We start from the raw sequence: 14,744 nt of genomic DNA on the forward strand, positions 1-14,744 counted from the left end.
ATAAAATCAATGTTCTATAAAGTACAGTATCTAGTATGACTTATGTTAAGTATTACTATAATTTACATAACATTACATTATTTAACTGTCTGTCTGTCACACACTACATTGTAAACATGATAACTGCCTTGACTTTATACCAATCTTTTATTTTATTATTCAATCCTAGACTTGTATATACATTTTGGATTGCATTTGACTGTACTCTCTCACTTGCGTGATTATGAGGACCCTCTGTATGAATCTGCACTGGTTTTCATACAAGGTAATGGTTGCAGATACCAGAATACATTATTCTAGTTTTAAGGTAGATGCATGTAAAGGTTTCTTTTGTTTTTATTACCTCCAAAGGAGACTGTAGCGGTTTTGGGGGCCAGAAATCAAATAATATAGCGATTTCTAAGTTTTCCAATGCAATTTGTTGAGTGTCAAAAGTTGCATCCTTGGAAAGACTGTGACAATCTAAGATCCAGCCCTGGATCAATATTAATTTCAAATGAAATAAAAAGAACAGCTACATAGAAATGACATGTCATTTATGATTGAAAATTAGCACATATAAGGCAAGTAATGGACAAAAATTTAAACATTTTTATTCAAAACCATTAAATAACATTTTTTTGTGCCATATATTTTTTATGATCTTACTGGACTTGTGTAAAAGGATTATGGAGGTTATACGGAAGGTAAAATTAAAAACTTATGTAAAATACATATAAAAAAAACTAAGTATTAATTTCCAATTATATGCAATACAACGTCAAATTGCATATTGTAACACCATTAACACATGGAAATAAAATTAATGTTATACATGTTGCTGTAAAATCAAATGCATGTAAAAAGTTAGGCATTCTTAACTTTATACTCTCACGGACAATAATATTTAAAAAGTTCTTAGATAATATATATTACGTTCTAATTCTTTTGCAAGACACTTTATGGCTGTCATGGGAATGTACAATCTGCTGTCCGCATGCAGCTCCATTTCCATTTGTGTGTTCATGGTGTCCATTTTCTCCACTGCTGTGTTCATTATCATAAGAAGTCATCTGCAAACCAGAAAAGTTACTGGTAAATGCATTTGTAAATGGTGTATATATATATATATATGTATATATATATATATATATATATATATATATATATATATATATATATATATATATATATATATATATATATATATATTGCAGCCTGAAACACGTAACTTTGGTACAATTTGACAATATGTTAAGTTGCAGTTTAAATGATTTATTGTAGCTTAACATGGGAATTCAGTTGTTGGTGTTTAAATCTAGTTAAGTGGTGTACAACTCTGGCCCTCAAGGTTTATTCCAGAGAAGGGTCAATTAACAGATTGGGGGTGGAGTTTTATGGACCCTGGTCCCAATCCTGAGAGACATAAAGCTGGGCTCTGATGACACCTTTTTGGATTTATTTGCTTTTTTTTTTTTTAAATTGGAGATTTTGATAATCAGACAAAGCAGTCTGAGCGGATTTTGTTTGTGACAATGTATTGCTACAAAACCAGCTGTGCAAAGATATTTAGACTTAACAACCACACTCGGTCTTATAATAAAGTAAAAAAAAGTATGGTACATTCAAACTTGACATTTCCAAAAGTCCACATAAAACTATTTTTGGAAATGGCGACTGCCCTTACCTTTCGTTTGCAAGCTCCATTATCAGCAGCATTTGATTCCACATTATCTGTTTTCACCATGGTTGCATTTTCAATAGCTATAAATAATATAGAATGAATGTAAATACTAAACTGTAGAATTCACTTTTTAAGAATGAGAATTAATATCAACTGTGCTACAGAATTCAAGCAAAGCCGTGATTCTAAACAGTCAATATGTCCAAACAGAAGAAAACTAACTGTACAGATTGTGAACTCATTGTTCTCCGTGGGAAAGGCATTGGCGCCTGCAGATATGGGATATGTGCTAATAAATTACAATAAGTACATACGATAAGCTCCCTTATAAAGTTTACTGCCATGCAACAGCACAGGAAGTGCAGTAAAGCATAGTAAAAGTAGAATGAAAGCATGGTAAATCACAGGGTGATAACTGTAGTAAATGCGTAGTGTAAACGAGGCAGACTGATACATTTCCCTGAAAATTACCATGGTTAACTTTCACAAGTCAGAAATGTCCAGCACACCTGTTAGAATCTCATCTATGTTATCCACCGCAAACTTGGCGTCCTCTTCAGAGAAGCACATAGGCGGTTTGAATTTCAAGATGTTCCTGTGAGGTCCGTCTGCACTCAGGAGGATATTATGTTCTTTAAGCCTGCAAAACAGATGTAGTGTTGCATCACTATCATTTTCCTCAGAAACAGAGCAGCCACTTCACATTGTCATCTTATACCACAGTATGTAACAAGATTAAATTTAGGTTTATCCAATATGATTAAAAAAGACCAAAGGATATTTACAATAGACATTCACTGAAAAATGTCACAGCCTTATGGCAATTACACCCCTTCTATCTCCCCTCAAAACTGAAGCAAGGATTGCCTTAATTTATGAGATTTTAAATATACAATCGCTTAAACTGTCTGAATGGTAAAAATAAGTGTACTTTATTTCCTTAGGCCCACTTGGAATTCAGAACTGACTAAACTTATTTAGAGTCATTGAAGTCTACTACAGCCCCTCTACATACCAGCATTCCGTATAATCTGGCATGATTTTTGGGTCCCCAATACATCCTATTGAAATGAATGGCGTGATACCCGCTACAATCCAGAACCTGTCTATTCTGGAATCCGGCATGATTTTTAAGTCTCTTTTGCTAAAATCAATGTAAATCTGATTGTGCAACCAGCCACCGTTTGAAAGTAGTATAAAAAACAAAAACAAAAGCAAGATGTCCCACCGGAAGAGTATTCAATTTTTTACAGTAACTCAGAACACTCTAATTTGGGACAATTTTCTGGACCCAAACAACATTGGATTGTGCAGGTTTTACTGTATAATGATCTAAATTGATTCTAAATATTGTTGCTGATTTAATTCAATAAAATAGGGCCTTCACTAGCATTTTACATAAATACACAACAGAGAACCCAATGCACTGTTAAGAGATTATGTTTTTCATAACATTGGGAAACAAAGATTGTTTAAAAAGTATTCAACCTTGGATATACCCCATTGTCTTGATGGAAGTGTCTATAGCAAGGATAATACATAAGGCCCAACTGAGCACAGAAGCTAGTTTTCAATGGAATACGTACTTGTAAATGACATGTTGTGCTTCGGCTGTGGCAGGAGTCCTTTTCACTCGGTCCTTCACCATATCCACACCAACAAACAAGCCAACACCCCTGAAAAGCAGGACACAGATTTACAGAATCCAGGTTTGCTATTCTACTCCTTTATGAAAAGAAATATAGTAAGGTAGAGGGTTTGATCATCTCACACACGGACATAGATTTCCTCTGGTGCCATCCCCCTGTATAATGGCAATAAGACCCTCTGTGTTGGTGTATTTGGTTGTGTTGCTTCAGTCAGTTAGGAAAAACACAGACTTAGGCACAACTTGTAGCAAACAAACAGTAAGCCCCTCTATATCGGGCTTTATTGTCTTAATAAGAAACTTATGACAGTTTCTTAGTGGGTTAATAGTAGTGCCTCTTGGACTGTTAGTAGATGATCTTCTAAACAATCCTTGAAAATATCACACACTATAAAAACATGAGATGCAGCTGCCTGCATCACCAAGCTACATAATACAAAATAAACTAATTAGTTGGCGAGACTGCTTGCTTACCTGATGTCTCCGATAAGAGGGTGCTTTTCTTTCTGCTCATTCAGCAGCTCGATTAAGTAATTCCCCACTTTGTCTGCGTTTCCCTGGAGGTCCTGTTTTTCAATGACATCCAGAACGGCATTCCCAATTGCACAGGACACTGGGTTCCCTCCAAACTGAAAGTCAAATCAATATCGAAAAGTAAAAAAAATATATATATCTATACCTCGGTCCAATAGTGACCCAATTTTCTGTACTGCATATTTTGCTTTTTCCTGATCACATACAGTTTCACCTCATAGGGGTGCACTGATAATTTCTATAGGCTAGTGCTACAGGGGGTGTACACCTCTTCTTTAACCTCTTCTGTTATACCTGATCATTAAACTCTCAAGACCCACCTGTTCTCTCTTGCTTTCCATGCTTTTTAAGCCTGATATCTGCAATTAGCTGCTGTGTTGCTGCTACTACTTCATGTATTATGCACTTTCCACTGTATTTAAGGTACTGTTTCATGTATTATGCACTTACCACTGTATTTAATGTATTATGCATTTTTTTTTAACTGTATATCATGTATGCGCTTTGTGATGGTGGTCCACTATGAAAGGCGCTATATAAAATAAAGATGATTGATAAAGTGGTTTTCAAAAGCTGGAGTAATGTTGTTGTTGTTTTTTTTTTTTTTTTTACTGTCAATTACTTAAACCAATATGACCAGCTTTAGAAAATATATCTAAGGCTTTTATCTTTCTTTCACAATTTGTGTTGGTACGAAAACATTTTGTTTGCACTTTCTAATGTCAGTTTATCTCATGTATGCCCCAACAGTACCATTTAGAATGACAGTGGAAAAGGTATAAACTAAAACCTGTTTTCTATCAGAAGGCACTCATGCTAACTGGTAGACCAAATCTGGTTGCTAGTGTTACTGATGGCAAACTATAAAACAATTGAAGCTATTTTTGATGCTAAATGTCTGGCTTAAGCTAAACTAGATGTTACAAATCCAATTAATCAAAGGTATACGCAAAGCTAACAAGTACTTTACCATGGTGGACAGACACTCACTGTGTTGAAGTACTCCATCCCGGACGACATGAAGGATTCAGCAATTTCCTTGGTGGTGACCACACAGGACAATGGGTGACCATTACCGATGGGTTTCCCCATGGTGACAATGTCTGGTGTAAAGTCTTCCCCTTGAAGCTGGAAGGCCCAGAAGTGCTTCCCGACCCGGCCGAAGCCGACCTGTACTTCATCTGCTATAAACACTCCTCCTGCTTTACGCACGTGCCTGGAAACAAGAGCAAGAGTCTACAGACCCGTCTACTGGACCTAACAGCAAACCCTAGTCACACAGCAGGGAGAATATCACAGAATCCAGTGGGATAGGAAATTAATTCATCTCCATCTGTTGGCGTCTGTATATCACATCATTTTTGTTAAGATTTATTATAATATGAACTAAAACATGTAACTTCTTAGTGTTTAACAATATTGATTCAGGGTGTTGGGGGCGCTAGGTTTTGTTAATAAATTGATTTGAGCAATTAATGGAAATCCAAAGACATAACAAAAGTGGCGTTACCAGGTACCCACTTTAGAAGATATTTCTTAGACCAAAAATTTGAAAATTATAATATTTCAGTTTTAAAACAGAAACAGAAAATAAACCTACATTTTTTTAAATAATCATAATATGCATTAATACTGGCTTTTCCAATTTATTTAGTGAATATAATTGCATGACTCATGATGAACAAAGTAAGAGGTAGAGGTAGAGTGCATTAGAGCACTAGAGAGACTGAATCCCTTTCTAGCTTCAGCACAGGTTTCCCCTCACAGTGTACCTCAGGTCTGGCATATCAAAGTTGACAAAACAGTTTTTTGGTGCCAAAGATATTGATTTGTATAAGATTGGAAGTAAAGGCTAGGAATTAAGCAGTATATCTGAAGCGTGCACAAGCATTTTGTACGTACTGTGCCACTTTCTGGAAGTAGCCTGCTGGTGGAATTATTTGACCTCCGCAACTCTGCAAGGACTCAGCAATAAAGGCAGCAATCTACACAAAAGAAGACGACATCAAATACAATCGCCATCTCGAACGACAAAAGAGCTTGCAAATGTACGACGGGGTGGGAGGTGGAGAAAAACTTCAGCAACTGTTAGCGAGCGATGCAAATGGCCACCTGAAAAACGGATGTTCTCTCAAGTCTTCCTCCGGGGTCTTCAAGCAATTATAGAACTTCCATCCTGGACGTAGACTTACTTAAGACAAGTCTATTGGTAGTTAAAGCAGCTGGAAAGGGAAATACAGTTACACAGTCACTGCACCCAATGCATGTCAGGTGGGGTATAAAAAAAAAACAAGAGTTTGGATTTCATTGAACACAAATCTTACATTTGTTTCTGAAAATACCACTGTCATGCAATCTACTGGCAATGTCCGCACAGCCTGTCTGTTTTAAATTGGTTAGCTATCACACTGGCTCCCACAAAGCTTGAATAGCCCTGCCCAGAAAATATCTGCGTCATGTGGACCGATTCAACAAGGTCCTCCTGGAAAGAAGGTTAGCCCGCTGCCTTCTTCCTGGAAATAAGGTTAGCTGGAGCGTCTGTGGCCTTGGTAAAGAAGTTACACAACACCTGGGAGTTGTACACTGCAACAAATCCGCACGCGGTACCCTCACAGGGTGTCTGTTAATGACACTCGCTAGCCCTTAGCACAAGCCTTTCACATTGGATCCACCTGCAAAAACAAACGACAGTGGGAGAAAAAGAAGAAAAAAAAGAACTGTAATTTAGTAAAAAAAAAAAAAATGTCTTTATAGTTTTTATTTACTTTTCACTCAAATGTCACTTAGGAGCCTCTGGGGCTACAGCCCTGACGTACAGTGTTTACTTAATGGAGTTGATATCAATTGCTGCAAAACTCATTAGGAATGTGAAGGAAGGATGTTTAAGAAAAACAAAGTATGAGTGAAAATATATTGACAGAGGGGTGGAATGTGGAAGGTGTCTGCAGTTAGATGAGTACTGCAAAGGTGCACAGGAATGGCAATAGCAGCTGCATAACATCTGTTTTAGCAAAGAAACAAAAACAAAACAATGACACAAAACCACACATTTGAAATGGCGTCAAACCCAGGCTCAGCAATATACACAGTATATATTATATTTATGTAAATGCTTTGTAATGTACAATAATTCCCATTTAGGCTGGCCTCTGATAGCTCTCTTTGTTTTCCACAGAGAATGCAGCATCTGTGGCTTTTAGAAAAAAAAATACTGTAGGAGTAGAAACAAACCTTTCGACCATTTCTGTGGGCTTCCTGCATAATGTCCTTTACTTCATCTGCATAAGCAGTAGCAGGGTCTGGATGGTCCTCCCTGAATTTCCCTCTATATATATCAGGAGTAGAGGCCTGAAACAAAACAAAAAATAGAATTCCATTATTTCTGTCTAGATTGCAGATCTCAACGGCAGCTTGTTTAGTCTCAACCTTTTGTGAGAAATACCATACAAAACAAGCATGTCAGGCACCACGTACCCCCAGATTAGACACGCTCAATCACTGGTGCTAAAGAGGTTCCTTAGCAAGTTTCAGCACAAGTGGGTCCCTACGCGTACGCAAAGCAAAGTGTGATATAAGTACACGCATCGGGACATCCACTATTTCCCCTGGGTTATGCCTCACCAGCAGGGGATGACAAAGTTTACCATGCTTTTTAAAAGAATAAACAGTAAACATTAATCAGGCTTTACTGTCATTTTAAAACATGATTTACACTAAGACTGGCATTACATTGATAAAGGCTAAAACATGTGTTTACTTCTTGATGATTGAGTGTTTAAAGTTAATATAAGATATGTTCTGTAAGTGTGTGTATGAGCTGCAGTATATATAGTGCACACAAGCCTGCATCTCTATTATAAATGGTTGTAAACCTCATCTCACACCACCCATTATGCATCAAAAGTATTTGATGTCGACGTCATTAAACACTCACCACGTGTACAAAATCCTTCTTTGCGCTTTTGTCAAGCTGAAGGAATTTATAAGGGCTGATATCAATCAGGGATGACACATGACCATGGTATGCACTTGAAAAATAAAAAGTTATAAGAGGTTAAAATTTTATGTTTGTATAATTAAGCTTTTAATGATAAAATTCAATAGCATTTCTGGTGAATAAACAGTAAGGGAAAATGAGTTTTTCATCACTTACTGGTTGAGTGTTATGATGTCTTCGTTACCAGTGTGCTGTCGAGCCAGTCGAAGGGCAAGATCATTAGCTTCAGAGCTACAAAGACAGTGTTTTATTAGCCAGGAGCAGGATTTGCTCATTTCTAAAGCTGGGTTACCTCAATCAACACACAAACAAGTACCAGTAGACCTGGATCAAATACTTTACGGAGCAACTCCTAGTATGAATTCATGACTAATATGTTGGGCACAAAATGTGAAAGCAAACTTAAGTAGTTCATGAATAAACATTTCTAAGACAGGACAAGCAGGAACAAAAGCAAAAAAAAAAAATCTTAGCTATGCAATCCAAAATATGATAGTATTCACAAAATGGAACAAACAAAGATTAATGAATACCTATGCATGGATGCTTATTTTAAAATGTAACTTCTTGACTGGTTTTTAACTAGTTATACAGTGATGACTAGTTATATAGTAACTGATTATTTTAAATATACATCATCTCCCCATTAGAAGAACTTGTGAACCTTTGTCTCTGTAAATTCTGAATGCGTCACACTTCATTTCCAATGGTTTTAGACATTTTGGGACATATTTTCAAAGCTTTTCCTCCATTGTTTAATTAACTCCGACTGTAGTTTTTGAAAGGATAAAAAAAAAAAAAATCAAACTTGTTTGGTTCTAGCTTTGCCTTTTTAACAGATATTTTTCTCCATCCAAAAAAATAGGAGTTAATTAAAGACTGGAGAAAATACTTTGAAAATATGGCCATCACTGTCACTGTCAGCTGCCATTTTACAACATGAGGCAGAAAGCACATAAAAAGCATATAAGGACATACCCAGAATTCACAAAGTAGCAGACAGAGAGCTGCTCTGGCAGGGTGGCTGTGAGGCGCTGGGCGTACTGGACCAGGTTATCGTGCAGGAATCGAGAGTTGGTGTTCAGCAGCTCCATTTGTTTGACTGCAGCGTTCACTACATATGGATGGCTGTGTCCCACTGAATAACAAACACTGATGATAAGCACCATGTCCTGCTTAGGCGCCTGTTTGTTTAGTTTATAGTATGAACAATTAAAAATGTGTGAGAAAATCATATTTGTTGAATAACTAACAATTGTTATAACTATTGTACAGTATACACTCCATACTTTTGAGATAGCACTGGAAAATATTGACATATGAACAGTAGTGTTCAAATAGTTTGATATTCTACCGTATATACATTAGAGAATATATGCTTTTGAAGTTACATCAGAATATCATTATAATTCAATTAAAACCCAAGCAAAACAATTAACAGATCAAAGCAATAACAGCAATGATGACATCATGGATATGGAACAAATATAGCAGGATTTCTTGAAACAGTAAAAATAAACAATGTTGATATGGTACTATGGTACTACAACGGATAACCAGTGTGTACGTTTTTATACCACTGCGACACATTTCTGCCAGTGGCTGCGCTTGTGCAATCATCTCATGAAACTGTCACTTCAAGTTTAAATCACTATAAAACTTGCTACATTTAGGTTCTTACCATGAGCAACATTGTTGATACAGTCCAGGTACCTTTCACCCTTCTCATTATACATGTACTGGCCTTCGGCACGGATTATCTTAATGGGATCCTTGCCGAAGAATACTTTGCAAGAAGGCCTGAAGTGACCAAAACATTAAAAAATGTATTATAGCGGTGTCATTAAAAAAAAATGAATTGGTACAGATATGAAGTACTAATGTATGTATTATTCTTCTATTTTAGATATAATATCATTTCCTGTTTCAGTCATCATATCCTGGTGACTTTTTAAGTCTGAATCAGCCCTGTGGCCTCAAAAAGGTTTTCAAACATGTCTTCTCTCAAAGTACAGCTGGTACACCAGAGTATACCCATGAAACTGTCCCCCTGCAAATGTCACGTAGAAATAATTTGATATCGTACATCAACTTGGTCAGGTTAATGTCAGGGCAGGTTAATGGTTACACTCTGTACCAGCTGTACTTGGAGATAAGATATGTTTGAGAAGCTACAGGGGTTCTTTCAACTGTTGAGTTTTAAAAAGTCATAAAACCAGTTATAAGTCATGCCCCCATTGGAACCTATTAGCAGTAACTAGTGAAATGAAAAACGTTTTTAAAATACCAAACAACTATGCAACCTAGTGCTAAATCAGTAACAACATAAGACTTTCATTGAAAAAGGGCATTCAAACAAAAAAGGTCAATGGAAAGTTACAGTACCCAAGCACTGTTTTTCTTTTATTATTCCTAAAATAAACTAGCATAGTTGTGTGTGTGTGTATATATATATATATATATATATATATATATATATATATATATATATATATATATATATATATATATATATATACACATACACACTTATTAAGAAACTTTTAACACGGTTGAACAGAATAACGTTGGATTTCATTGTTGTTAGGTATTGAGATGGGTTTTAATCTACCAAAAATAAAAAAAATAAAAAATTGTTTTTTCCCCCATTATTTTTTCAATTTAATATCAGATACCTTTACTCATGTGTAAGGCTTTTATTATATATATAACCAACAGTATTTGGTTTAGGATGTATTCATATGCTGTTATATTACGGCCATGGGACGTACAAAACAACAAGCCTTAAACCAGATTACACCGGATAGAACACCTGGTCATTTCTAGGCTTAATCCAGGAAAACATAATACAGAAGTACTGTCGTTACATATTCGTCTGCAATATATAGGACTGCATGTCTATCGTTCCTATAACTCGCACACCTGATAGACGAATGCTGGCTCATACCAACAGCAGCAGAAGATATTTCTACTTAAATTCAGGACATTAACCTTTCTGTTATAAAAGTTTACTGTAGTAAAAGCATAGCAAAGTGCACTGTAAAGCGCAGAGAGCTACGGTAAAGTATATCAAAAACATGGCAAAACCTAAGCACGGGAAAACTGCAAAAATACCATGCACATTCACTGGCTTAAAATAGTTAAGTATTTTGTTGATGTCTAAAGCTTGTTTCTAATCGCGCATAAGGCTAATTCTTGATAACAATTTTTTACGCCGTGGTAATTTATAAATTCAGCACATACATATAACAGTTTTAAAAATGGTACATTTACAACTTAGGTTTGTTTACTGTTTGATTGCTTTTATGAATCCATTTCATTACTGTACCGGTAAACTTTTTTTTAACGTGTTTCAAGTTAAAAAAAAAAAAAAAAAGTAGCCTATTGAATTTGCACAAGCCAAGATAGATAGAAAGCCCTAGAAAATTATAATGTATCCACGTCTAGATACTTTGCTTGGTGTATTGCAACTGTTTGCATTTAAATGCCCTCTGTACAGCAATATAACAAATTACAGTAAATATAACACTACACGATACAACAGAAGCGCCGATACATTACCATTCTGACCAACGTAAAATGTAAATTAACACTGACACTAAATATTAATAGACACTAACAATTCCACAATTCTGGTCACTTAATCCAGTTATTTAAGTTAGCTATCCCAAAACCCAAGTGCTTCCATCTTTTTTTTAAATATACAATATATTCAACCTACCAAAAACTAAAAGTTCGGGTATAACTAAATCCAGCATCATCCTAAAAGGCTATATCTAATCTTACCCAATGTGCTTCTTCCTAAGTTCAATGGTTGTGTCTTTGTTAAAAATTTCAGTAGCCATGGTAAACTCTGGTTCTGAATCAGCGGTGTTTGCTTGGCAGTCGTTTGTATCAGAATCAATTTCCATCTGAAATATATATTTAATGCTGAGATACAGAAACTATAACTGCCCTGCCGGTTTATACAGCTGTCGTGTTAACGTAACTAACACGTGCTTGAAACACACCTCTCCTCCGCCCCTGATACCGCCTCCTTTTACCAAAGATATACGGCTCTTTAGTGCTTTATTCGCTGACACTTAGAGATGGTTGCTACCTGGTTCCAAACAACATGGCGCTTTTAGAGTGCATGTTTTCAGAGCTTTTTTTTTTTTAAGGGAAGACCAACTGATTTAAAAGAGAGAAAACTATCTCAAATTAGGGAAATTTCAACCATTCTTATATGAGGGTACACTTGGTGTCTTAAAAGACAAAGTTAATGCCAGTATGAAGGCTAAAACATACGATGTTGAGGTAAGTTTCCAACTAAATTGAGTCTCAGACTTTATCGTTAGATATAAAATTATTAAAAATAAAAAAACAAAAAAACTATTTTTAAACAAGAATGATAATAGATAATATTAATGAAAAAACGTGGAATAGCTGACACAGGTGTAGTATTCTGCTATACATTTTAACACAGTTTCACATTACCTCAGAATATTGTAAATGTATCATGTATTTTGTTTAAATAAAAAGCAAAAGCCTTTTTTATGCGAAAGTTGACATGTGTTTTTATTGAAAGGTGTAGTGCCCCATAAAGTGGTTACCGTTTAAGCTCATGTTGAAAATAGTGCTGGGAAACTGGGTTAGGGCAGGTATTTTAGTTGCCCCTGAGTGAAAGTAATATTAAAGTGAAATATTTGTGTGGAAAACCTTTGTTAAATGTATATTCTTGTTGTCGCGAAGCAGATTTACAATAGTCCATTGCAGGGCTTCTCAAACTCGGTCATGGGGACCCTCTGTGTCTGCTGGTTTTCATTCCAACTGAGCTCTCAATCAATATTAAACAGTTGCAGAGTTCATGCTAACTATAACATTTTATAAGCAGCTTGAACTCTGCAACTGTTTAAGAGCTGAAAACAATTAAAAAGGTCTGATTAAGCACATTATTAGTTGAATTAAGGGTTTAGTTAAGTGATTGAGAGCTCAGTTGGAATGAAAACCAGAAGACACAGGGGGTCCCCAGGACCGGGATTGAGAACCCCTGGTCTATTGCGAAGAAGAGACCTGAATACATACATGCCAACATATGAAAACTGTTCAGCGGGACACGACACATGACAGTAAAAATAGACATAATGAAGTGTTCTTACCTTTGTATAAGTTAGTTATCAGAAGATGTGTCAGCCACACGAAGAGCACTGCGTGTGGTTTTCAGTAACTCTACTGTGCAGACGCGGGACATTTGCTAGGAAATCGGGACTGTAGCGATCCATACAATTATGTTTTATACTATGTTCCTACGGTTTGCTACTGTAATTCCCGCTGTATTGTGTTGCTTTTCCGCTCTGTAGTTCCCGTCGTTTGCTTGTATAACCCTGTCACTGTGTAGATGTAACCTGCGCGTGTGGTGCTGTCTGTCTCCCCTATAATTGGCTGTTGTTTGTCTGTGCCCATTGGTCCTGGTGTGTGGCTGAGGACCAGTGGGATGTGTTTAAAGCTCCAGCACACAATTAACATAAAAGGGAGGATCTATGCTATACAAGGGCGCTGTGCCGCAAATATAGTTGTTGTTGTTGTTGCTGTCAGAAGCGGGATCAAGAATGGGCCACCTCAGTGTCAAGCAGGAGTGGCTAGGAGATGGAGAGACGAGCAGCGAGATGGAGCAACCAGATGGCAAAGGCAGTACCAAAGGATGGCGGGCCACAAAGCTGCCCAGCTTTGATGGCACCACAAGCTGGGAGGCCTTCTACGTGCAGCTAACCATGATGGGGAAGCCGTGCAAGTGGAGTGGAGAACACAAGGCACAACAGCTGACGGCAGTGCTGAGAGGGGAGGCCAAGATGGTGCTGCTGAACCTGGCCGAGGAAGAGATGGGTAACTACCACACCCTGGTGGCCACTATCCAACGCCGGTTCGGCAACTCAGGGAACCAGAGCTGCTGTGGGCCAGGTTCCGAAGGCGTGCACTGACCTGGAGAGGGAAGCCCGGCAAGCGTACGCAGACGTTGCCGCCCGAGAGCAAGAGGAGCAAGCCCAGTTCCAGTTCATTGAAGCCATGGGACCAGGTGAACTTCGTAAGTACCTGCGCCTTGCTAAGCCCTGGTCACTACAGACTGCTTCGCAACTTGCCCAAGAATGGGAGGACGTGAGCCGGGAAGAGAGAGGTGGTCGACCGCAACGCACTGACTGACGGGCCGAACAAGAGAAAGGCAACGCAGCCCAGAGCATCGCCTCATTGGCAGAGGCCCTGTGAGAGATCATGGCCATTCAACAGGCCATGGTAGAATGGTCCAGACTGCCCGTATGGGTAGCCGTCGGGGGGATAAAGGAGCTGCCAGGAATGACGTACGCCCAGTGCTTGCAAGACCGCCTGGATAGCGCTCACACCTTTGCCAGGGACCAGCTTCAGGTCGCCGGTGAAACTGTGACCTGCGGGAGACAGGACGCCACTTTCAGTCAGGGGAGTTGGTGTGGGTTTACAACCTCCACGAGAAAAGGGACGATCACCCAAACTGGACGCTCCCTGGGTGGGACCATGTACCATACTGCAGCAAGTGGGCAAGGTGGTATACCGGGTGCAACTTTGCAACCGAAATCGAAAGGTTGTGCTCCACCGCGACCGCCTCGACCAATATCACAGGCTGGAGCCCGCAGCAAGACCTCCTTCAGCACCACCACTGCTCCCCCTGGGACCTGAACGGCACCAGCCTTCTGTTCGCTACAGGGACTTTGTGTCCTCCGCTGCCCAGTTGGGCAATCGACCCATGTTGGTTCAAAACACCTTGCGCTACAGTCACTCGGGATGGGGGTGGGGGGAAGGGTTGTTTTGTTAGCATGGAAGTTCATTGTATCACTCACCAGAGGGTTATATATGCTTTGTTAAAAAAATGCATCAAACTCGGCTCCACCCCATAA

General features: G+C 38.1%; 1 protein-coding gene across 2 annotated transcripts; it reads right to left on the reverse strand.

Moving 5' to 3' along the window:
• Positions 1-515: 515 nt before the first annotated feature.
• LOC117420588 (ethanolamine-phosphate phospho-lyase-like) lies at positions 516-13,226 on the reverse strand. Of its 2 annotated transcripts, none has more exons than XM_034034068.3 (13): positions 12,981-13,226; positions 9,524-9,642; positions 8,821-8,980; positions 7,999-8,073; positions 7,780-7,873; positions 7,077-7,193; positions 5,748-5,830; positions 4,836-5,061; positions 3,786-3,940; positions 3,250-3,339; positions 2,173-2,303; positions 1,667-1,743; positions 516-1,052 (listed from the first exon to the last, which is right to left on the reverse strand). In XM_034034068.3, the coding sequence occupies exons 2-13, from the start codon at positions 9,576-9,578 to the stop codon at positions 912-914; spliced, it is 1,404 nt and encodes a 467-aa protein (XP_033889959.2). In that variant the 5' UTR covers positions 9,579-9,642; positions 12,981-13,226; the 3' UTR covers positions 516-911. The 2 variants fall into 2 exon arrangements, with proteins under 2 accessions (XP_033889959.2, XP_058885333.1); XM_059029350.1 differs by lacking the exon at positions 12,981-13,226 and adding an exon at positions 11,629-11,806.
• Between the last annotated feature and the right edge of the window lie 1,518 nt (positions 13,227-14,744).

The sequence above is a fragment of the Acipenser ruthenus genome, chromosome 1, assembly GCF_902713425.1.
Source record: "Acipenser ruthenus chromosome 1, fAciRut3.2 maternal haplotype, whole genome shotgun sequence".
NCBI lineage: Eukaryota > Metazoa > Chordata > Actinopteri > Acipenseriformes > Acipenseridae > Acipenser > Acipenser ruthenus.

Coding starts and splice junctions, on each gene's coding strand:
- LOC117420588 (XM_059029350.1), bottom strand. CDS start 11,753: ATGGAAATTGATTCTGATACAAACGACTGCCAAGCAAACACCGCTGAT. Junction 3,941..4,835: donor GGATGGAGTACTTCAACACA/GTGAGTGTCTGT, acceptor TTTGACTTTCAG/TTTGGAGGGAACCCAGTGTC. Junction 2,304..3,249: donor GCACAACATGTCATTTACAA/GTACGTATTCCA, acceptor TCTGTTTTGCAG/GCTTAAAGAACATAATATCC.